Source organism: Arvicanthis niloticus, chromosome 3, assembly GCF_011762505.2.
Source record: "Arvicanthis niloticus isolate mArvNil1 chromosome 3, mArvNil1.pat.X, whole genome shotgun sequence".
Lineage (NCBI taxonomy): Eukaryota > Metazoa > Chordata > Mammalia > Rodentia > Muridae > Arvicanthis > Arvicanthis niloticus.
Window position 1 is genome coordinate 116,048,646 of NC_047660.1, and position 23,884 is coordinate 116,072,529.

At 37.8% G+C, this 23,884-nt stretch overlaps 1 protein-coding gene across 2 annotated transcripts in view; it reads right to left on the reverse strand.

The window, feature by feature from the left end:
• Cps1 (carbamoyl-phosphate synthase 1) overlaps nucleotides 1–23,884 on the reverse strand; it is a 116,402-nt gene that overhangs the window by 53,032 nt on the left and 39,486 nt on the right. For both annotated transcript variants that reach the window (XM_076931724.1, XM_034498207.2), the window contains 13 exons: nucleotides 21,475–21,603; nucleotides 20,789–20,895; nucleotides 19,807–19,945; nucleotides 18,753–18,830; nucleotides 17,633–17,731; nucleotides 15,915–16,010; nucleotides 13,152–13,341; nucleotides 12,214–12,371; nucleotides 10,513–10,641; nucleotides 7,876–8,020; nucleotides 6,184–6,394; nucleotides 4,515–4,713; nucleotides 2,234–2,410 (listed from right to left, as the gene is read on the reverse strand). In XM_076931724.1, the coding sequence (XP_076787839.1) occupies nucleotides 2,234–2,410; nucleotides 4,515–4,713; nucleotides 6,184–6,394; nucleotides 7,876–8,020; nucleotides 10,513–10,641; nucleotides 12,214–12,371; nucleotides 13,152–13,341; nucleotides 15,915–16,010; nucleotides 17,633–17,731; nucleotides 18,753–18,830; nucleotides 19,807–19,945; nucleotides 20,789–20,895; nucleotides 21,475–21,603 (1,857 nt within the window). The remainder of the gene's footprint in view (nucleotides 1–2,233; nucleotides 2,411–4,514; nucleotides 4,714–6,183; nucleotides 6,395–7,875; nucleotides 8,021–10,512; nucleotides 10,642–12,213; nucleotides 12,372–13,151; nucleotides 13,342–15,914; nucleotides 16,011–17,632; nucleotides 17,732–18,752; nucleotides 18,831–19,806; nucleotides 19,946–20,788; nucleotides 20,896–21,474; nucleotides 21,604–23,884) is intronic.

Here is a 23,884-nt window from a genome sequence, read left to right on the forward strand (position 1 = left end):
TCTTATGTAATTCTTCACAAAATCACAATCATATCTACAGAATCTACATTGGTCTTAGTCCCTAAGAGACTAAAAGCTGCCAGACGTTAGCAATAGAAGGTACATAGAAAGTAAGCTATTCATGCCTTTTTCAGATTCAATAAAAACTACATCTGATGATATAAAATGAACAAGGGCCCAGAATCTGGTAGCCACTTCCCTGAGAGGAAGAAAAACTTACAGTCAGGCCTGCTTCCATTGTGAAGCAAGCCTGCCAGTCCTGAGACATCATCTTCCCACACTGTAACTACACCATCTTACCCCCACTGGAATGAAGTCTATTATGACCCCAAACACATTTTAGGCTGGTGAAATGTTCTCCAAATAAAAACTAATGCCTGCATTTTCCCCAAATCAAAAGAGGTGATGACCCAGTCATCTTGAAATAAGAATTCTGCAAAAGCCAGACCTCAGAAAACCTTGCCCTCTCCTGAGAATCATGAAAGCAGGTGGGGAGTCCCACCCTCCCTCCAGTCTTTCTCCCTTTCAGCTCTGCACTGTCCTTATTTCTCTGTCAAAATCACCAAGTCCCTGGTTGCTGTGGAAATGAACAGTAATGATGACCTCTAACAAACAGGAATCAGTTCCCTGTCCCAGCACTCGGGCAGACAATAATTTATATCCCCGAGCCTGCACTTCTTGCTTGTACACAGCGTGCTCTGTGCAGGATGAACCTCCACACGTTTGCCCTGCGTCCCCATCTTTTGTAAGGCTGTTAGAAAAGAATGAGAGATTTGCCCGAGTTTTACAGCCTGGCTGGGAACTGTGAGATGCTATCCTTTTTCATCTGCTTCAAGTGGCAAAAATGAGATTGCTAGGCATAAGGAAAAAATCCATTTACTGCCCTTCCCCTGAGGGAGAAAATTATATCTATATATGTATCTATATATTTACACATCCACATCCACACACGTGAATGTCCTCAGTTGCTTCTTAAATAAAAGACTAAGAGAAGAACAGTATACACAGTGAACTGGTCTTCTATAAAAATCTGACTTTGTTGCTGCACCCCACCACTCCTGAAAAATATCAATCAGTCTTAAAACTCAAGACTAGAAAATATTCATCAAATATAATAGTCTCTCCCAGAACTTCGGTAGGACTTAACTATTCTAGACATAAACCGTATAAGAATGAGGAGAATGTATATCATAAACTCTGAAGGAAATATCCCTTGTTCTTTGTCAGCTCACTGCAAGCCCGTCACTAAATGCTAGTAAGAGTTGCAGTAAGTTCAAATCATAAAGTGCACGTTTCTGTTGCTACCGAGGCATTATATCAGTCAGATTTTTTTCTTTAAAGATACAATTCATATTTTCATCATTACTAGCTCATCCCACATGCACACACACACAGAAAATAGCCAAGAGAGCCTTATGAACCCAGGGTGGTTTGACACTATAGGAGGATTAACGCTGGTGCCTCCTTAAATGTCAAAAAGCCATTTAGGGATTTCTGACCAGACAGATTCCAGATGCCCAAGTCACCTTTCATAAAATCAGAGGAGCTGAAACTTCAAAACTCTAAGCACAGTAAATATGAAGGGAAATTAAAATGGCACTTTATTTACATGAGAAGGAACTAAGGGGTGGACATGAGAAAGGCGGGGCTTTTTGTTCTACATTAAGCCCTCCAATAAGATAATTGCATGGGAAAGCCTACTATCACAGTTTGGGTAGCCTGGTGTTTAAAGACAGAAAAAAGCAAAAGGGATTATGTCAGGGTCTTTGGTAGGATGTACTATAGGATGCCAGTGTATCTCCTCTCTAAATACAATTTCATCCATTTTCAGGGAGCATTTGCTAAGAGGTGACAAGAAAGGACAAAGCAGAACTATAAACTCTTAAAGTACCGGTGCTGTGTATACTGAAAGGAGGGCCCATTTTGGCTGTGTCAGTATCTGTTAAAAATACAATGTACCCTTGGATCCAAGCTTCAAGTTAAATTTTAAAAAATACTTTTTATTACTCAGTTAGGAAAATGTCTGATGAAATTTAGAGAGACATTATATGTAACATAGGGATAAGAAAGTGGTATGTTTATATGTGTGTGAGAGAGAGTCAGAGAATGCAAGCATGCATGTGTGCTGGCTCACATGAAGAGGTCAGAAGGCACTTTACAAACCCTGGGCTGTTTGCAAACAGCCATTCCAGCCAAATTCCGAGGCCATTTCAGCTACCTCATCCCATATTACCTTAGCAATGGCGTAGATGCGGGTGCTGGAGGGTTCGGACAGCTCTTTCTTCAGATCCAGGTTTGCTGGCCATTCCTTGTTCATTGGGAGCCGGGGAGTGAACCCATCCACAGATGGATGGCACATCCTCAGAGCCTTCTGGAAACTTTCCTCAAAGGTGCGACCAATGGCCATGACCTGGGATACACACATAAGAGCTTCTCTTGAAAGAACAACCTCACATATTTTTAGTTTCTCTCTAACACAATTAGGTGTGTAATTTTTTCCCAAAACTTGACAACTGCAAAAAGAGTCCGTGAGTATCCGCAGATTTTGAGCTTCTGTTCCCTAGTCCCTCTTCCCCTTTCTCTTTGCTTTTTAATGCAATGAATCTTTAACAATTTATTAGATTTTTACCAGCTAGTGAATGTAGCTGTATTTCCTTAGAGTAAGGAAGACATTGCTTGCACCTGTTCTGAAGCATAATAGTATTAAAATGAGGAACAAATGACTAGAGCATAGGGACCCTCCCTTTCAAATGTCAATATCCTTTAGAATACAAAACAAATAAGGGCAAACAGACAATTTAAAGACTACCAGTCAGGATCCATGACAGCTTGGCTTTTCTACAGCTAAGCCTTAATATTAGCAGACCCCTAAGGATCATAACAAATACACATAGGTTGTGATTTTGAATCTAGATGGAGGTTAAATTCTTCCATGAAAAATTTTATATGTCTTTTTACAATATTTACAGTTAATTGTATCTAATAAGAAAAAAATGGGACAATTTAGTCTGAAATTGTACTCAAAACTAAATTTAACCTGGCCTTGCAGCCTACCCAGTTATTTTGGTGGATGAACATTGCCTTTGAATCTCTCCACAGAACAGTAAATTGCTGTGCAGTTTTTGGCTCCAATTTAAAATATCAATGGTTTACAATACTGCCTTCAGTAAATTTTCAAGATCCCTCAGATAGCCTCAAGTTCACTTTAATGACAAATTATAAAATTGAGTATCAACTGTGTGAAAGATACATACTCAAATAGCACTAATTTCAGGCAGATTAACCTTTTTACACTGCCCCAAATGTAATTAGAAGTAAAGGGAGTTTTCGGGAAGCAGGGATAAACAAAATATCAGGACCTTTCAGTTCAGTGAAAGGGAGATTAATATTCCACTGTGCTTTCTCAGTTTGGAATAGTTGTACTGGAAGGTTCGTGCGAGCTCATGGAGTCTGCCTGCCTCCTAAACAGATGTGATAATGTGAAGTATAAGAAAATGAAAACCGCAATTCTCATGAGTGGACTAAAATCAAGTATTTAACTTCAGAGTGGTTGTCTGGTTTTGTGCATTACACTATTTTTGGGTGTGGCATTTGTACGAGTGTGGTAAATTCATGAGTAAGCATGTAGTTGTGTGGCATGCACTTACTGTTCCATGTGCTGTGTGACATACACCTACTGATCCATGTGCCGTGGGAACCAAAGCTTGATTTTGGGATGACTTCCTACACTGCTTCTCCATGTTATTTTTTGAGACACGATCTCTTACTGAACCCGAAGCTTGCTATTTAGCTAAATTAGGTGGTCAGGGAATAAACAATCAAACAGTCCCTACTCTCTCACCTTCTTCCCAACCCTATCCCCACCCAGTGCTGGGATTGCAGACATACACCATCACTCCTGACATTATGTGTGTCTTGGCCACACAAATCAGATCGTCATGCTCAGAAACAAACACTTTACCCACGATCTTCCCAGCTCTTACATTATCTTTTATAATGTTTTATTTTCTATATTTGATTAAAAAACAAATTTTATCTCAGATATATACATATGCTATATATACTCTCATATAAATATATACAGTATCTATACTATATGTATGTATTATGAAATGAAATTTTAATCAAATATTGATACATATCATATATATACATCTATATATAAATGATAGATAGATAGACAGACAGATAAATAGACAGACAGACAGACAGACAGATAGATAGATAGATAGATAGATAGATAGAGGTAGATAGATATGTATCATATATACATATGTTGTGATATATAATGTATTTATATGGATGGAACTTTGAATCCATAAAAATATCATGTAACAAATAACATAGACTAACCCTCAAAAGAAGCAGTTAAAACACTAAGGGGGAAACGAAACTCCTAGTAGCCAAAAAAAAACAGCACCCAGGCAGCCTTTTGACTTTCAATGCTCTCAAGCAGTTGGCAAGAACACTAAAACCAAATATAGTATGACTAGAGTACTAACTTCCAGACTCACCTCGCCTACACTTTTCATTGAGCTACCAATTCGACTGGATGTTCCGTGAAAACGGTCAAGATCCCAGCGAGGAATCTTGGTCACCATGTAATCCAGGCTAGGTTCGAAACAGGCCGAGGTCTTCCCAGATACAACATTCTTGATTTCTGGAAGTGGGATTCCTAGAGCGATCTTTGCTGCGATGAATGCCAGTGGGTAGCTGTAATGCAGGAGGCAGAGTTAGCCTGGCTTCATTGGTTTGTTTGTTTGTAGTTTTTAAATCCAAGTAATAAGTACAGAAAACAACTCCAAACTTGAATGAATCTTTCTTTACAATTCTGGCATCAGTCTACTTTAAAGTATAAGACACACCTGATACCTCCTCCATATAAATATTTACTGGCTACTTACAAAATAGTGTGATTCAAGATAAAGCATGCAGCAGTGGAGAATCCACTTTTAAGCCCTATCTTGTATTGCTACAATCTCCAGCCTTCATCCTTTCAACACAGAATCAATAGGTTTCTTGATAAATAAGATTTTACCTCTGCTGCTTGTGTTTAACGTCCATTTAGATTAAAATCTGCAAAACAATCTCTGAGAAAATGCATTCAAATTTGTATCTAAAGAGACAGCTGGAGCTTGGTGTATTATACATGGCCAGGAAATATGGGCTTTGCAATTCTGAGTCCTTGTTCCATCTCCAAATATTTGAACGTTGGGATTTTGAAAAGAAAAAAAAAAGAAAAAGAAAAAAACACTCTAGAAAATCGACCATCCTCTGGAATGTCACTTTAGATAATTTTATTTGGTAAAATGATTCATAGAACTATAGAATTGGATATGAGTTATTTGGCAAAGGTGCCTGTCTTAGTAGACAGGGAAACTGAAGGAGGAAGGAGGTAAGTGCTATTCCCAAATACACTAAGTTTGCAGATAAACCAAGCAAGATATCAGGTCTTCTGACTTCCGTATAGAGCACTACAACCTTGTACTACTCTGTGGTTACATGAAAATACTAAAGTAAATATTTTCCTCATTTAAATGCCATACAACTTAAACACCAGATGCTAAAAATACCAATAGAAACAAGAGGTTTTATTTTCTTTCCTTCCAATTATGCTTGCTAGCCGCTGTTAAATGGACATTGAATTTACTTATTTGGTTCTAACGTGTACCCATGGAAAGAGCCTATATTGTTAATTCTTCAGGAAGTTTTAAAAAATAATTTGCTAGTTATAAGCTGATAGAGAAATGTGTATGCTCTATCATGTCTATTTCCAAAATCAAAATAATCTATACTGAAGTGTTGAGTTAAATAAAGTATTTATCAGCTGCTGGTACAGGCAGTTGAAAACCAAAATTAAAGATTAATGCTTACTCTTTAACAGCATCTGCTAAGTCCAATTAAGAAGCATATTTTTCACAGCCTGTTTTGGCCACCCAGACTTTGATTGGCTCATGATTAGTCAGCAAACAGAGTTACCTAACAATACCATTTGTCTCAGCCTGGCAGCAAGTTCATTAATAACCATGTCTTTGGGGTTTTCTAAATGTTCTGGAGCTAACACACAGGAAATGGGGGTAATTCTTATACATACAGAATGGTCTTCTGAATTAACTAGAGGTCAACTCGCCATTTCTACTTACAAAGAAATTTAAAACATGTGTTCAATCGTTCTGATCTTACCCTGTGGCCTTGGAGGCCAAGGCAGAGCTCCGGGACAGCCTGGCGTTCACTTCAATGATACAGTATTCCATGGAAGTGGGGTGAAGAGCGAACTGAATGTTGCATTCTCCCACAATGCCCAGGTGGCGGACAACATTGATTGACGTGCGTCTCAACATCTGGAACTCTGCATTGGAGAGCGTCTGGGCCGGTGCCACCACAACTGAGTCACCTGTCAACACAAGGGTTCATTATTTGGTGTTACATTTCAGCGGCCAGCTTGACTGACTCAATCGACTAAAACGAGATGCAAGGCATAAAGTAGGCTGAAGATTTGAGGACAGGATTAAAATTAATATTCACAGTCATATGAGTGAGATATCGGGTATTCTCCAAAACTCATATTGTCTGCATAATTCTGACAGTTTACTTATAGAATCACAACCCCCCCCCCAAAAAAAACTTGGCTACATTCATCTAGCTGTTAAAGCTTAATTATCCACTTGCTAGATTCACATCAGGCCCTTCAGCTTCTCTTCCTTCATTTCAAATTGTCTATCAAGTTTGTCCTTCTAAAGAATATTCTCCCCTTCTGTTAGACTAGTCCAATCCTCTCCTTTCTCCCTGTGTTCTCATTCTTCTCCAATGTGGGGCCTTTGAAGTTTCACTCCCAGGATCCTTATTACCCTACCTTCTGCCTGTAGACACAATTAGCTCCCCTTTCCTCAAGAAACCTGTCTCCAACATTGCCAGACACACAAACCTCTCAATCTCTTCATCACTAGACATGTTGAAAGTCTGTCAAGTTCCTGACCACCCCCCCCCCACCATTCAATCCCCTCCCGTGCGTGTTCCATCACTAAATTGGAGTATCTAATTTTCTTGTGAATATCTAAAAACCCAAACTAAACCTTAATTCTTGACCTTGCATAGGAACTAATACTGTTGACAAAGAAAGATCTTTTGTAAAATATGTTCTTGCATTGATCTATCTGATACTTTTTTGCCTAATTTTCTTTATAACCCACTATTTATCTCCTTTGCTTCAACACTAATTCTCTTTCTCCTTCCCTAGAAATTGAATTGTTTTCCATCAGCCAAAATTTAACTCTCTTCTTACTGCTCTCTAAGCCTATATCCCATAAAAGGTATGTGTGTCGCTAGTTTCAATGATTTCTTCTACACTAAATGATTTCCAATGACTCTGTGTCAACATTTCCATTTCTGTGTTCCCATGTATCCCATTCTAGAGTCCCAATTCTTTTCTCCAAATTTCTCCCATCTTCAATTTAACATTTTTAGAATGTAAGTCATCATCTTTGTCCTGTGGAACCAACTAGTTTAACTTGCTAAAAAAAACCTATTTTAAATACCTTGGAGATTTTTTTTTTCTCAATCACTAACGCATCAGTGTGCTTTAAGGTTTTGCAAGCCCCATCTTTACTTCTCAACACAGTCACGGCTCAAATGCATGGTTTATCTGGCCTTCCTCCATTGAGATCAGGATTACAAACTCTATCGTGCTGCAGAGGAATTCTGTGAATTCCAAACTAAAGGTGGGGATATTTTCAGTGCTATAAAATACTATATATAAATGTTAAATGCTATAATCAGCCCACCAGCTAAGACTGGTAAAGCATCTTATATAGGCTGCTATGGCAATCCAAGTCATGCCAAAGGCATGACTATAATTCTGGAAGATTCTTTGCCTACCTGTGTGAACACCCATGGCGTCAACATTCTCCATGTTACAGACTGTGACACAGTTATCATCTGCATCTCGGACAACTTCATATTCTATTTCTTTCCAACCTGTCACTGACCGTTCCACCAGGATCTGGTTGGTCATAGCGAATGCCTGGAGATCAATGGCAGACATACCAAAGATTTCAGAAAAGGCTGTGGTTTAAAAAGGAACATTAAGGAAAGTGCTCTGACCTACATCCTGGTCAGCACTAAAGTCTTAAACCTCATCTCCATTTTCCCCCACCTTCCAGAAGGCATAGGGGGTCTGAAAATCAGTGGGACCAGGAATAGCATCCTGCAGTGAATGTGCTTGATTTGGGTTATTGAGGCTTGCCATTCAAAGTGCTGATATGACATTAAATCAAACTAATTTAGGAAAAAGAGAAAATAATTGAGCAATCAGGCAGAGGGAAATGAAATTATTTCAGTAGCTAGGCTTCTGTGAAACCAGAAAATGTGATAAGTACAAATAAATGTGAAAAAATAAGCCTAAAGATTCGGGCTTTCTCTAAAATAGCTGAGGGTGCTTTGTACAGTGACACACACAATGCAAGTTTGCTGGTGCTGATGAGGAAGAAAAAGAAGATGATGATGCTTGTAAACAGTTAGCCAAAATGGCACATGCAACTTGGGAATTAGAAGAATCATATGCAGCTATTATTATGGTTAATCACTGCCTAAGTGCTTAAACACTCTGAGTCGTATATCATACATGGCTGATTAGACAGATATGAATTAGTATAATTATCATTTCATATTTACTACGTACCCACGATATGGCACAATGCCAAACTCAATATATGAAAGAGGTGATCTCTGACCTTAGGACATGTGGTGACTGACAACTGAAGACAAAAATATCCCTTTGTCTCATAACAGATTTGATTTTGGATGGCAGTAAGATAAAAAGAATTTTCATTTTATTTCAAATTATTAGTAGGCTGTATGATGCAGTGACAAGTCAATTTAAAATTTCTATAAAGGATCTCAACACTGGGTATTTTGCAACCACAGTCATCACTGTAGGCTTCAACACATGCAACTAGAAGTGTGACTCCTTTGTCCCCACACCTGCCCATAATGAGGTTCTCGAAGCTGTTAGGACATTCCAGAGCTACTGTTAACAAACAAGTAATGATTTAATTTGTCATTTGGGTTGTTTGCAGAAAAAAGACTCAGAGACAAAGGGGATAAATTCTGTATTTTAGTAAACTAGGATAGAAATTCAGATACAGGAAAACCTGGCATCCTTTCTGCTAAACTCCTAGCCTTGTTTTTAAATTCTTTCAAGTCTTCAATTTTACTCCAAAGTTAACTTAAGTACCTAAATGACTTAACACAGCAGCTAGTGGCTCTAATTATAACATCAAATGAATAAAGGGATAGATTAGGAGGTAATGATATGACTAATTAATCTCAAGGAGAAAAAAAATAAGAATTTTCAACAAGCAAAATACTCAACAACCATTGATTATTTTAGCAGAGTAGAAATAATTGAAAAATATTTCACTTCAAACTGTCTTCATATTGTAAATGTTCTTTATAAAAAAAAACTGGTAATTCAGAATCCTTTATTTCATGGAGAAAATATATTTAATACAGAGAAGAATATGCTTACTGTCTCTAAATACATTGTTAATTTTAAGAATTCATAACATGTAACATGCTATAGTAAATATATTTTATAACTACATAAACATATTTTGCTTCAAGTAAATAACTCCAAAGTCCTGAATGTGAAAAGGAACCTTTCATATTAAATATGTTGCCTGTTGTGTTTATAATATGGGCAATTGCAGAAAAACTAAATCTAAGTTGTTGGCTTGTAAACCTGTCACTTACAAGTGCCTGTGTCTATTTAGTTGTGTTTATCTGCTTTCAATTTTTCAACATCAACAATTTTAAATCTTACTTAATTTTTTTCCAAAAATTTTTTTAAAAATTAAAAACTATAAGTTGTGTGAACTAAGACACCCCAAAAGTGGCTGTACAACAATGATGTCAAATTCATCCCCGTGCTGTACAGACGTCCTAGCTACACCAGTGTTTCCTCATTGAAAATCATCAATGAGTCTCAGTATTGCCAGCTATGGTTCTCTAGGAGCAGAATATGGACAAACAGCTCTGGAACAAGGTTTTGTGTGTTTATCTCTGTTTTGTGTAGAACATCTTTCTTAGTGAAGATAGTTGTGTTAAATCTCTCAGAATGTATTTAGTGATGAGTTAATGTGCATTTGATAGAAAAACAGACTATAAGAATTCAACCCTCCCTTGCATCTTAACTTGTGTGTTGGCGAAATCCCCTCATATTATTAAACTTGGAGGCTTATACCATTCTCTCAAAAGTCATGTGGAAAACACGACATTTTTATTCTGCTCTTCTCTTAGCCAGTAAAACATATTTTAATAATGTGACTTGCTGGAGTAGATTGCGAAATACAGGTTGATGAGGTGTACCTCCATGAAGTCAGTGGCAAAATGAAAACGGACAGACAGGTAGTGTCCACTAGTTTGCCTAAAGTCATATGAGCTGAAGATTTGTGCTTTTTCCCTCTCAATATCAGAACCATTCGAGGATAGAACATTGCTCAGAAAAATACTTACCTTTGTGCCAAGATCCATTAAGGTCTCCTTATTGGGACAGATGCCGGACCCTAACCCACCCAGAGCATATGCAGACCGGATCATCACAGGGTAGCCAATAGTGTCTGCTGCCTTCAGGGCATCTTCCATCTGTGAATAAAACAAAGATATTGAAGCTGAAAGCCCAACCTTCCTCTCTCTCTCTCTCTCTCTCTCTCTCTCTCTCTCTCTCTCTCTCTCTCACACACACACACACACACACACACACCATGAGATCCCAGAAACTCAGATTAATTGGTTGATTTGCACAGAGGGAAGTTATTTTATTTCCCCCTCATCTTCATCTAAAAAAGAATGTCATTCGACAAAGTTAAGTAAAATGTGGCTGTAATTTTTTCACTTTTATCAGATGAATTTTAAGTTGTTTTTTTTTAAAAAAACAAGCAAACAAACACTACACTATGACCAAAAGCAGACATAACCATCACTTATTTTAGAATGAAAGATATATAAAACAATGATACTTTTTTAGCTTTAGTTTGAAAGTCTATCACTTAAAGGAAAAAAAAAAAGATGTTTTCTCTTCCTGAAACAACGAAACAACGTGGCAACGAAACAACGTGGCATTAGGAGTAGTACACAAAAGAAGATATTTCATTTTTCAAATTTATTCTCAGAACAGTCTCTCTAGCCTAGAAATTTTTTTAACTCACCAAATACAACATATGGTGGCTATATTTTTCTGTCATGGAATATTATTACACCACCAATGGGAATGTAATTACACCTTCCCCATATGCTGGTTTCTTATCATGGGGAAGCAAGGACATAATTATATCTGGCAATGAAAGAATGAATGTACAGCAAGAGCTTCTCAAAGCATTCAGGAGAGCTCCCATGGGGTTCTTCTTGATTGACAGCTTTGTAGTCCGAATGTATTTGGTAGCATTCTTTTCTGAGACAGATATACCCAGTTTTAGTCATGACAGAATTACTTGACTCATCCATAAAGCTTTGCCTATTTCTACAATGGGAAGGTTGTGTTTAAAGCTTCTACTTTCCACTTCAAAAATATATATGACTGAAACCAAAATAAAATCAGGGCAAAAGAGGTGTACAGCTAGTTGATTGGTGTTTTTTGTTTGTTTGTTTGTTTTGTTTTGTTTTGTTTTGTTTTTTTGGTGTTTGGTAATATCCTAAAAATAGGCATAATGTATAACAGAAAATGAATGTAGAAAAATGAAACCCACATGTATATCAAAAGTATGCCCATCTAGAATGAGTCTTATTGACCAAGTTCATTTCATTCTTAAATACTTATTTCATTCCAAAAATCCAATTTTCAGGGCATTAAGGCTTATACTCAATATGTATGACTTGTTGCAGAAAAGAAGAGAAGGCAAAAATATGTTAGCTATCAGAAGTCAGTATCATTGTTATTTTCAGTTCAAGAGATCATGGCTGCTTCAGCCTCAAACAAAGGGGGTTCACCTGTGGGTTTATATTTTTCTTTGCAGAGTAAAATACCAATACCTATTTCTCCAGTTTTAGCACTGAGTGCTGCTTATTAATTCACTGTGTCTCTGTGGGACATAAATATCTATGAGGAAAATACATGTAAATATGAAGATTTTAGATATAATTATCAGGCATGACACACCATTCTTCATGAAGTCCAAGACTAGGATTGTGTGCCCATCTCCCAAGAACATAGTGCCTTACTGATTCCACTGCAAAACTGGGAGCAATCTTCTCGTTGATCTCATTCAGCTTGTCTGAGAAAAGCTGCCTGTCTTCTGTGGCCATAATGGACTCAACTGATGTTCCCAACACCTTCACACCATATTCCTTGAGCACACCCCTCTTGAACAGTTCCACTCCTACAGAAGCAAACATAATGGAATTTCTTAATCTCAAACTCTATGCCTTCTTAACAAACACTGAAGACATTAATTACAAAATAAATAAGTAGATAGATAGATGAATAAATAAACAAACGAACACCCTAGGGCTGGAAAAAAATGGCTCAGCAGTTAAGAGCAGTTAAGAGGACCAGGATTCCCAGCACCCACATGGTAGATATCAATGAGTTACAATTGCAGTTCTAAGGCTATCTGATGCCACCTTTTGACCTCCTAAGCGAACAAGGTCCAAGTGTGGCACATATACATGAATGCAGGAAAAAATACCCATACACATAAAATAGATATATCTAAAAGCAATTTCAAAAGAACTCTTAAAATCGCATTCAAGGAGACACCACAGTCAATAATAGAGCTGTAAAGTCAAGTCTACATTGTCATATGACAGGCAAATGCCACAGCACTGACTATGAGAATAAACATTAATTCTCATTTTCTTTCATAATAATTGTCAGAGCTTCAATGATACCAATTTCCTAAAGTGAAGAAATAAACCCACTAAACCCATTCAGCCACGTGAGAGTCTTAAAATGAGCATTTTCCTTTTTCTACTATTTTGTGCCATCAACTATACAATTTACTGCATGGCGTTGTAGGTTTTCATTTGTTGTTTCCTTATACAATAGAATAAGGGCTTTGTGAACACACAGAACACAACTATTAGATGACTACAAACAGCGTGTGTTTCACATTGATGTATAAGTAGAACAATCCACACCTGAGCAGAAAAGAACTCACCACAGTTCAGAGCTGTCTGGCCACCCATGCCCAGAATTAACCCATCAGGCCGTTCAGCCTTGATAACTTCTGTGACAAACTGGGGGGTAATAGGGAGAAAGTAGACTGCATCCGCCTGCTTCAATCCCACCTCGTTGGTCTGCACGGATGCAATGTTTGGGTTCATCAGGACTGTTTTCACATTTTCTTCCTGGAATAAAAATTAAGTGTCTGAATTTATGGTCTAAGAGAGATGATGGTTACTACGTTCAAATGAAGACTAGTTGGTTAACAAATCTTTTATTCTCTGGACTGCCTGCAGGGATCAATAGTACAAGTCAATAAAAATTAAAGAAAAATAAGCATCTTGCCAAAGGAAGAAAGAAAACAGTTTAAAATAATGCTAATAAGAAAAGAAGGGTGCAGATCCCTCAAGGTCATTGCCATGAATCTTCGCCAGTGCAGGTGGTGAGTCAAACTGGAAATCATTTCTAGAGAGACTGTCTAGAGACCTTCTGCTCACCTTGATTAATCTTAAAAGAATGAAATTATCAAAAACTGAAAGTGAGCAAGCATACTATGGAATTGGAAGCAACTTAGACGGTTTTCTCTATATATCTTGTCTGAGAGTAGTATTGAGTGTATATTTACAATGCAGTATAATGTGTCTTAATCCTGCTAGAACTACTAAGATGCACCTGCTTGCTGATGACTGTTTTCCCTAGAATTTTAAGCCTGCTGTAATGATTTAACAAAGGGAATTATACCAAGTGTCTAAAACTCATCCTTGAAAGCCAAATTTTGCCTTCAAAGAAGCTCCAAATTAAATCTAAATACAGCTTGTGCTATTTTAAATTGCATGTAGTATAATATTGATTAATGTATTTTCATTTACTAATCCAATAAGAGAGATGCCTATCTTTCCATTGAAGAAACTGAGGTTCAATGAGGTTAAACAGACCACTAAAGGTTATATGCTGACATTGTACTCTAATGTAAATGTTACCATCCAAATGCACTTTTCTGACTTCAGTACGAGTCATCAGTCAAGATTTTAAAAAATTGTTCAGAATAAGAGTGTTATTATCAACCAAGTCTTGCAAAGATACAAAAAGTTAAGCAAATATATTTTGAATATAGATTACAATAGAAATAAATCAATCTAAACTACAAACATATCACTAACAGAGATATAAAGGAAAGCTTACTCCTGACGTACCAACAAACTTCAGGATATCGAATATGTTATATGTAGCAAATAAAACAACTTTTATGAATTTTATAGAAAAAAATCTCACCCATACATGCTAATCACTTTTTAATTCATTTAAAAATCTACACCACTTATAATTCATTTTACATGAACTTTGTCCTAATTCTTTCTAATATATGTCACACATCATTGTTTTTGTTACATTTTAGTTTGAGTTTATCTATAAATCTCTTAATTAATCAAATGCCATTGCATAATTTGTATTCTTGAGCTACAAGAGAAAATATGACAAAATTACCAAAGACTGTGAAAATGTATACTACTTAAAAGTATTCCAGATCCTGAATATAGTTACATCAGGTCCTAGCCAAGCTAAACTGTTGAAAATCTCTAATTAACAAGATTCTGAATCAAAATATAATTAAGTGAATCAATATTTTTAAATGTATAGGAAATAATGTATACCCTCAAGTAAATGAGAAGAGATGAGAAGTGCGGAGGGGAGGGGCCAAGGGAAGGGAAAGAAATAGAGGAAAGGGGGATGCAGAGAGAAAGGGAGAGAGATGGAAGAGGAGGGGAGCGAAGGGAAGGGAAAGAGGACAAGAGAGGAGAGGAGAGGACAGGAGAGGACAGGAGAAGACAGGACAGGAGAAAAGGGAAGAGAAATTAGGCATCAGGAATCAGGGAAGGATTTAATATCTTTTCAACAACATTCATCAAGGGGAATCTTGGACCATAGGAAAACTAGCCAGCTGTTCTCCAATGTTAGCTGTCTCACTCTCCATCTGACATCTCTGTGCTGCTCAGTGCTAGCCAGATCTCTAGTGAATGTCTGCAGCAGAGTCACAGACCCAGTGCTTACATCACCTGTGGATGGCCAGGTTATCACCAAGATGTTGAGGTTATTGGAGACAGGATTAATGGAGAACAAGTTGTCTCTGCAGAAGAATGCCTGAACCACAGGAGACAGTTTCACTGGGTTGGCTTTGTTAGGGGAGCAGTGGGGAACTTGGTGAATTGAAGAACCAAGTTTATTGTTCCCAACAAGAATCAAATCATCCTTTCCACTTGAAAATACAGCCATGTCATCCAGTTTGCAAGTCAGCAATAAGTGGATAGGATTCCCTGGGTGACGGGTGATAATTTTGTAAGCTTGAACAAATGTATTACTGCCCTTCCTCACCCACATAGGGCATCCCACATCCACTACAGAAATACCCAAAGTAACTAAAATAGGATGTGACCCTAAGGCCCCAACTGCCTCTTTCACATCAAACATGAACATACTTAACAACGTACTCCAGAAAAGGTAAAAGCAAGCTCATGTTTTCAATGTAAGAAGACAATAATGTACATGATTCCAACCACTTTGTTTGGCAGATGTGTGCCTGTGAAACAGTTAAAAGTTTTGGTTTGATTTTGACCCAACTTTTACTACAGAGTTCTACCAATAGCTAAGGAAAATTATTATAGTGAATTTAGAAAGAAGTATCATAAATCTAAATTACAAGATACTAATTAGACTCATTAAGGAGAGCGTATTAATCCTGGGAAAGCTCATGCTGTCTCACCTTCATGGCTTTTACAGCCTGAGATCCCGAGTAATCAAATTCACCTGCCTGACCAATGGACAAACCTCCTGATCCTAGGATAAGGACCTTGGAAACCTGTAAACAGTAAAAAAGAAACATTACTATCATGTCTCGGGAATGGAAATCAGGTATTTGCAAGAGGAGAAGAGCCAAACTACGTTGTCTGGGTTTCTATAGTGATTCCCAAGGGGAAAAAAAAAAGATTAACAACTAAAATACTTTAATTTTCAATGCCCTTTCCAACATTCATGAACAGTTTTTTTTAAGTGAAAGAATTTTGAAAGAGGCTGATATTTGACTTATGAATATGCAAATACCAAATGCATCTACTCGACACCAAAAATTTGTGTATAAATATATTTGCCTATATATGGTGCATGTTTTGTAAATATAAATACATTCTAAAATCTATACTATTAAAAAGGAATAAAGCTTTATCATATTAACATATAAGTTTAAATATATAATGATTTAGGTCTTATACATATTAATCTTTACCCACTTGCCTTTAGAGGTAAGATAATAAAATTTTGTTTACCATATTGAATGGAGGTTCATCTAATTAGAAAAAATGCTCTATCAACTGTATCAACTGCAGTGATTCTAAAGTATATATCAGGCTTACAAAGAGGTATGATTTGGGATGGGTAATGGAAAAATACCAAATTGTAAGATAAAGATAATGCTATTCTTTAGTATGTTGCTATTATTAGTCTAGAAGAAGGGAATTTTAGAAGACAGTATTTTCAGTGAAAATTCCTTATTCTCTGCAACTTGACCAGGTGTGAGTCTCTGTGCGTGTTAATTACCATCTGTTACAAGATGAAGTTTCCCTGACGAGGGTTGAGAAACCGCTAATCTCCGGCTATAAAAATAAGTCACTGGGAAAAGGTTTAGCACTATGTCCATTTAGCAGAATAATCATGGTAGGATCTCCCCTAGGCGCTGTGTGATTTGTTTAGACAAAGGTTCTGTGCAGAAAATAGATGCCTGGGAATTCAGTCCTAAATGGGAGATATATATATATATATATATATATATATATATATATATATATATCCTCCCAAGGCTTGAGTATCATTGTGCAAGAAGGGCAGGAAACCTGTAGAAGTCAGGGCAGTGAGTGCCTACAATGAGACAGATTCACAGATACAACAGGGCAGTTGCACATATGAACTCATGATGGTTGGTGGCAGCATACACAAGACCTATGCAAGCTCAGCTCAAGAGAGACAAAATTCCAGAATGGAAGGAGAAAGCAGACATGGAGTCCCACCTTTAGTTGAGGAGCTATAGGAAATTAATTGCTGGGAGGAAAGTCAATTTTCTTTACAGGGGTCATAATTAGTGAATGGTCACACGTACAAGAACATGTGGGCACAACAAATTGTATTTGGTGGGCTTAAAAACAATGAGGACACAGCTGAACTAGTAGGGAAGAAGGGTGGGTCTGGGAGAAGTTGGAGAGCTGTGTCTCTATGATTAAAACACACTATGAAATGCTCAAGGAGTTAATAGAAATATTTTAAATTTTTAAAAGTAAATCCCAATGGCTACTAAGAACGGATAACAGAAAAATATAATGTTGGTGTTCATTTTTCATAGACATTAGTATAATTTACATCATTTTCTTTAGAAGGTCATCACGTGAGAGAGTATGTGACTCACAAACCAAAACCAAGCCCACAGCTACTGACCTCGACGCGAGATGCCACCAACGCTGGCTTAGGCAGAACTGAGGTAATGGTGGTGCCTTTGCCCTTCTTTATCAGTGAGAAGAAGGAATCAAATAGGTACTAGAAAAGAAAAGCAAAACCTACTAGTTACATACTTCTGAACTTAAGAGGTCTCTAACAACACTGCTAATGCTGGGTTGAGTGGGAGCTTCAAGAGACCTTTGTGGGATTTGTTTGTTTTACTGTAAGTTCTTCCATGAATATTGGAGGTTTTGTTGCTTGCTGGTTTTAGTTTGGATTTTGGATTTGATCCAGTAACTGAATGTCTATTCTTATCAAATTAGGCCAAATAAGAACTTCAGGGGAGACTAGAAAATTGTCACTAGATGAGGGTCCTGAGTGGGGGTATCTGCTGACAGTGATGGTCAACACTGCTCCTGGGGAGGCTCCTGGATGCAGGAGAGGAATCACTCCAGACATGCCAGGTTTGTCAGGGTAGGAATCATTGTGAGATTTGGTTGAATGGATGTGCTTGAATACTGAACCAAGAGCTCATATTTAAAAACAGGAAAAAAAAAAAAGAAAGAAAAAAGAAAAGAAAAATATCTAGGTTAGAAACACAATGCTCTAAGCATTCCTTTGGGTTCTTATTTTAAAAGTCATGTAAATCATGTGACCAAGCAGGCTGCCTTTCCCCCTCCCCGCTGCCCCTTTTCCTGCCCCTGCTGCTGTTTATCCTCCCTCTGTGGATACACAACCAGTTGCCATAGGGATTTTTTTTAAACTCACAGATGGGGGATTAAAATTTCATTCCAGTTATGAGATGGAAAGAGCAAGAGGGAATTCATTTGCATAGCACAACAATTGTAAATTTCAGAACTAAATATATTAGAATGATAATGCATAAAAATAGCACCATAGCATTGCTTTGAGTTCTTAAGGGCTTTCCCACTTTAAATTTTAAAAAAGATTAAAATTTACTCCATGATATTCATGAGGGAATTTAATACAAAATGCATGGTACCAAAACACACTCCCTGAGAATATTATGTACCAATTATTTTGGTTTCTTGAGTCTTCACACACAAGCATCTCTGATTTTTTTTCTTCAAGTATATAACACATCATCTGGCTGGCATACCTCAGTGTCTGTTGGCCCCGGGCTGACCTCTGGGTGGAACTGCACCGCGAAGAAGGGTTTGCTCTCGTGCATAATCCCCTAAAGGAATAAGAAACAGGGAGAAATTCCTTCTATGACAACAAATGTCAAGTATGGCAATGTATTATTCAGGAGATAATAAAGTTCAAATAGGAAACCGACTTAAGTGCTTAATAAAGTTCTGGAAAATTCCCAGTACTATTCAACAACATGATTGGAGACATTAAAGATTCACCTGTCTATTTAAATAAGAATACAAAACAGCCCAACAAAGAGGCAGCTGGATGAGGGTTCCATAATATAATATGGTACATGAAGTTGGTCTATAACCTTTGAGTCCCTTATGGGATCTCTTCAAAATAAAACAAAACTCTCATATCCAACATTTAAATGACTTTCCCAAAGTTGTTCTTAAAGGGTACTCCAGTGTTAAGTAAGACTCAAGGACACACCAAGGGCTGGGTCCAAACAGATGTATATCAACTGACCCCTAATTATGATGGATGTACAAGGTGGATTCTGGAGGATTGTGCAAGTGCTGGCTCTTAACAAGTCAGCTAATTAGAAAGTAAGAGAGCAATTACTTTTTTTTACAGTGACAGGCTGTCTGGGGAGATCATTCCATGGCTTAGAGCACTTGAGTTATAAGCAAAAGGACCTGAGTCCAAGTTCTGATCACCTGTGTAAGAAGTTAAGTAAGTCAATGTATGTGCTTATAACCTCAGCATTAAGGAATGGAGCTAAACACTTCCTGAGAGCTTACTTATTGGCCAGCCAGCCAAGCCAAAACTGTCCAGTTCAATGAATGGCCCTGTCATAAGACAATAATGTGAAGAACAATCTAGGAAGAAACTGGGTGTCCTGTTCGGGGCTCCCCATGTGCACACATGGGTGCACACACCTGCACAGTATGCATGTCACATGCATGTGCACATGCACACCACACCACAGAAACATGGAAAAGAAGTACAAAACAGACCATGAAAAGGCCTTAATTTCTCACTTCCAACTGAACAGGATTGTTGAGACCATTTACCTCGTTTGTTTGATCATTGACATTCACAAACAGCGGTTTCCAGCCAGCAGGGAGGGTGTTGTCCAGAGCATAGCCATGATTCTGAGCAGTTATGAAAGCCTGTCTGTTTGTGATATTCAAAACGGGTTGGTTCTGTCCTCTGGAGAGAGATGCAGAGAAAGAGCAAGAGGGGGAGGGGAGTGAAGAGAATGTTAATGTTACTCATAAAGCCAAATTCAGAACTTTCAACTGTGTTAGTGAAAATCACTTTGTGAAAAGAGTCACAGATTGTTAATCCCAATAATTCCAGCCTCCAAAAAGAAAAAAAAAAATCAATTCAGGAAGCTTTGTTGAGTCTTAAGTATCAGGTCTATTAAACTTCTACAATCAGTTTTAGAAAGGCACTCATAACAAAAAGGAATTGCATGCTGGCTTAACAGAAAGACAAATATGCAACTTCTTTTAAAGGAGCCACAGTAATTTTAAAGTCCAAGGAGAACTGTCAGAGTTAACCGTTAACCGATAGATGACTGCTCAGATCAGAATTCTCTGGGTTCCACTGTGTGTGGAGAGTTGGTGGGAGGGCATCTTTCTTTACTCATCTGGTGCTGAGGAAAGTAGTGTGGGGGGATGGGCAAAGAAGTGAAACAAAGGATCTGATGTTCCCTTAGATCTTGAGCCACCCTAGCTCCTTAAAGTGTTATTAAATTAAGCTTAAAATTGGACCAATTTCCCTTGGAATACCATCAGATTTAATACTATAACTTCAATTCATGTTGTGAGAAGGCAAATAACCTTAAACCATAGCAGTTATCGTTAGAGAAGGCTGCCTCTCAGAAATGTAATAAAAGTGGTATCAGGTGGTCAGACAACTGTGAACTCTGTAAGAGGATGGCTGTCCTTTACTCTGCAGAAACACTATGTAAATTCTCTAAGCCTTTTGTGTTTGGTTACCGGTGGTATTTCAGAGGTAGTCTGACTGCAAACAGTCCTAATGCCTTACCTGTTGGCCATGGACATCTTGTAAGATTTGGCACCAGCAGCCAATCCCGTTATTATGTTTCCGGTGCTGATTCCAAACAATGGCTCTTTGCGGTCACTCTCCAAAATCTATATCAGGGAAGATCGTCAACCCAGAAAGACAGACAGTGACAAACAGTCTCTGAAAGATCGAAAGCTAAAAACATCCTCCAGCCCTCAAAAGTCGAGGATCAGCCGTTAAAGGCTAGGCTCACAACCAAAAATATAAGAATGTAAAAAAAGACACAGTTGATGGATTTATAGCATTAGAACTCAGTAAGATGCTCTTGCTATTCAGATTAAGCTAAATATAATTTAACATTTTAAAAACCTGAAGGTCTAATAGGTTCTGCATTAAGATAAAGGGCCTGGGTTGTCATCTTGCAATTATGAGGGACATTGTAGGTGACCCTTAGACTCCAGCCAACTGCTTTTAGTGGAAGAAGCTATGTCAAGGTTATTCTGCCCTAAGGGAAAGTTAATTAGAGTCCTCACTTGTTTCTCTCTAAAATACCTGTGCTAAGATTGTCTCCAACGTCCTAATATAAGTTCTAAAACTACCCGAATAAATGAAACATAGTTTCTTTAAAGTACGGTAGGTGCCCTTCACCACCACCATCCCAATCCCTGCCCTAACCAAGCAGTTACACAACCCCAAGCTCACCACACCTTTTTCACATTCTGGATTAGTGGCTGTGCAAGAGCAGGATTCCCAGGTCCCCCAGCAATCAGAAGTCCATCATACTCCATCTGGGTGAAATCATGATTCCAGGGAACTAAATGTACCTCAGCTCCTCGCTGCAAAAGAAATACAAGAAAGATGAATTAAACATTTATTTTGCTAATGTGTGATTTCACTCAGTCTTTTTTTTTTTTTTTTTTTTTTGATGAACCAGCCCCGAAAAGAAATTAAAATAGAGTGTTTAATCAAGGAACACTGAATAAAATGTTATGTGAGTGGCCCATTGTGCTTTATAGGACATAGGTCTATCTGAGAAGCAAAGGGGAAAAGGCATTGTAGGTCAAATCATGATAAAACAAGTGGCACACTCCCATTAATGGCTTCAATAGCTAAACTCCCCATCACAGGACAACAAGGCTGATAACTACCTCAGTAGCTGCAGCACAGAGTGGCAAAGAAGATTCATCTCTGCAAATGTATGAGCACATCTGACCCTTGCATTTTCTCTCCTTTTGTCTGACAAATTTTAAGTTACCTTTCCTGCCTGTGTTTTTTTTTTTTTTTTTTTTTCCAACTCTTTATATTCTGGGAGAAGAAAGTCAAAATGATTTTCATAAAAGTAAGCAGGAGAGAGAGGTAGCACCTTTTCCTTCTGGCAAGCTTACAAAGTGCCATGCAAGCTGCTGGGAAAGAAGTCATCTGTGGCCTTACCCAGCACTGGCCATTGTATACTTCAAAGATGACTGGCTGGCTGGCAAGATGTATCCACTATTGTAATAGTGGCATTAAGGTTATAGAGATAATCAAGTGCTTGCTGATTGGATATGGGGGTGGGGGTATCTTTTGCAAAAGATGGATTTCATGACTGGCACTAAAAACCTGGTCAAAATCTCATGCCCGAGAAAACCATAGACCCTAGTGGGGAATTAACTGCTGTTGTTTTCTTAAGCAATCATGACTTCAAATATATATGTTTGCTTCCATAGATCTGTGTGGCTCTCAAAACTTTGGTCAGAGAAGCTTCTTTTAAGCAGAGACTCAGAAGTTCTCAAAATGCCAAGTATTAATAACACTCAGTGCTCAGCTCTGGATGGGTCATGTACATCAGTCTACCCACCATCTGAGGTTCATGACACTTATATAAGAAGGGAAGGAAAGAATGTAAGAGCCAGTGAATGGAAGGAGAGCTATGAAATGCTGACTTCTGAATATGGCACAGTTTTTGGACATATCAACTCACAGTAGCTGTGATTACCTGCATAAGATCTGCTCATAAGAGGTCAAGCAAGTCAAAATTCCATTACAGATGAAGGAGGGCCTCTGAAGCCCCACCTCCAACAGAGAAGCTATGGGCAATTGAATGGGTAGAATTGAGGGAAGAATAATAGGTCTCCTTTGGTCTAGCAGCAGGTAGTCAGTTATGCTCCAAGAGCACAAAAGAAACTCCTGTGCACATAGGCACTAAATGGACTGAACTGAATGAATAACAAAAGCAAAATCAAATAAAAAGAGGACATAATGCAGAAAGGAGAGAAACAAAATGAAGTTGGAAGCGGGGTAGTGGAGGTGAAATTCTATCAGCAGACATTGTGTAAATGTATAGAACTTTCCAAGAGTGAAAATATTACTTAAAAAAAGAAAGATCATAGACAACGAGAAATGGAGAGTAGATGGAGAATGAAGAAAATTTCAGTAAAAAAAAAAAAAAAATTTAATTATTTGATAAGTTTGAAAATTCCACATTGAAGTCTTTAAATGAGTTCAAATCTTCATTCCCTGAGGTGAGGAATTGAAGGTTTATTTGGGAGCTTTTTCCAAAAACATAAATGGGGATTACAAATGACACCACAAGACACTCCAGTACAGTGTGCAACAGTTACCTCAATGGACAACTAGAGTGTGAGATCAATGAGAACCTGAAGCCAGCATTGAATATTGACCCAAGCCTAGGGAAAGGGAACTTAGTATTGATTCTATGATCAATGGCTGTGGAGTGTTCTAAGGAAAGTTCTATGTATTTCCTGGCAGTAAACAGGCTCTACCCAACTAGAACAGCCCCTTAGTTAAAGAGACCTATAATTCTTGCAACTAAAAACTGGGCAATGTGAGTTAAAATAGCAAAAAAATAGGAGTGAACTATGAAAGGGCCCTTTGTGTGTCTACCACTAAAAGATTCATGAACAATTTTATCAATAAATCTGATCATTTAAAATCATAATTTAAATATTGCTGATAGTCTCTGACAAAGAGAAGATTAACTAAAGAATTCCCCTGTATCCACACTAATTTGATGTTATGCAAATATGCCTAAGAGTGTGCATGTATGTTTGTAGTGGATACATGTGTACATGAGAGAGAGGAAGAGAGAGAGAGAGACTCTGAAAGTGGGAAGGTTAT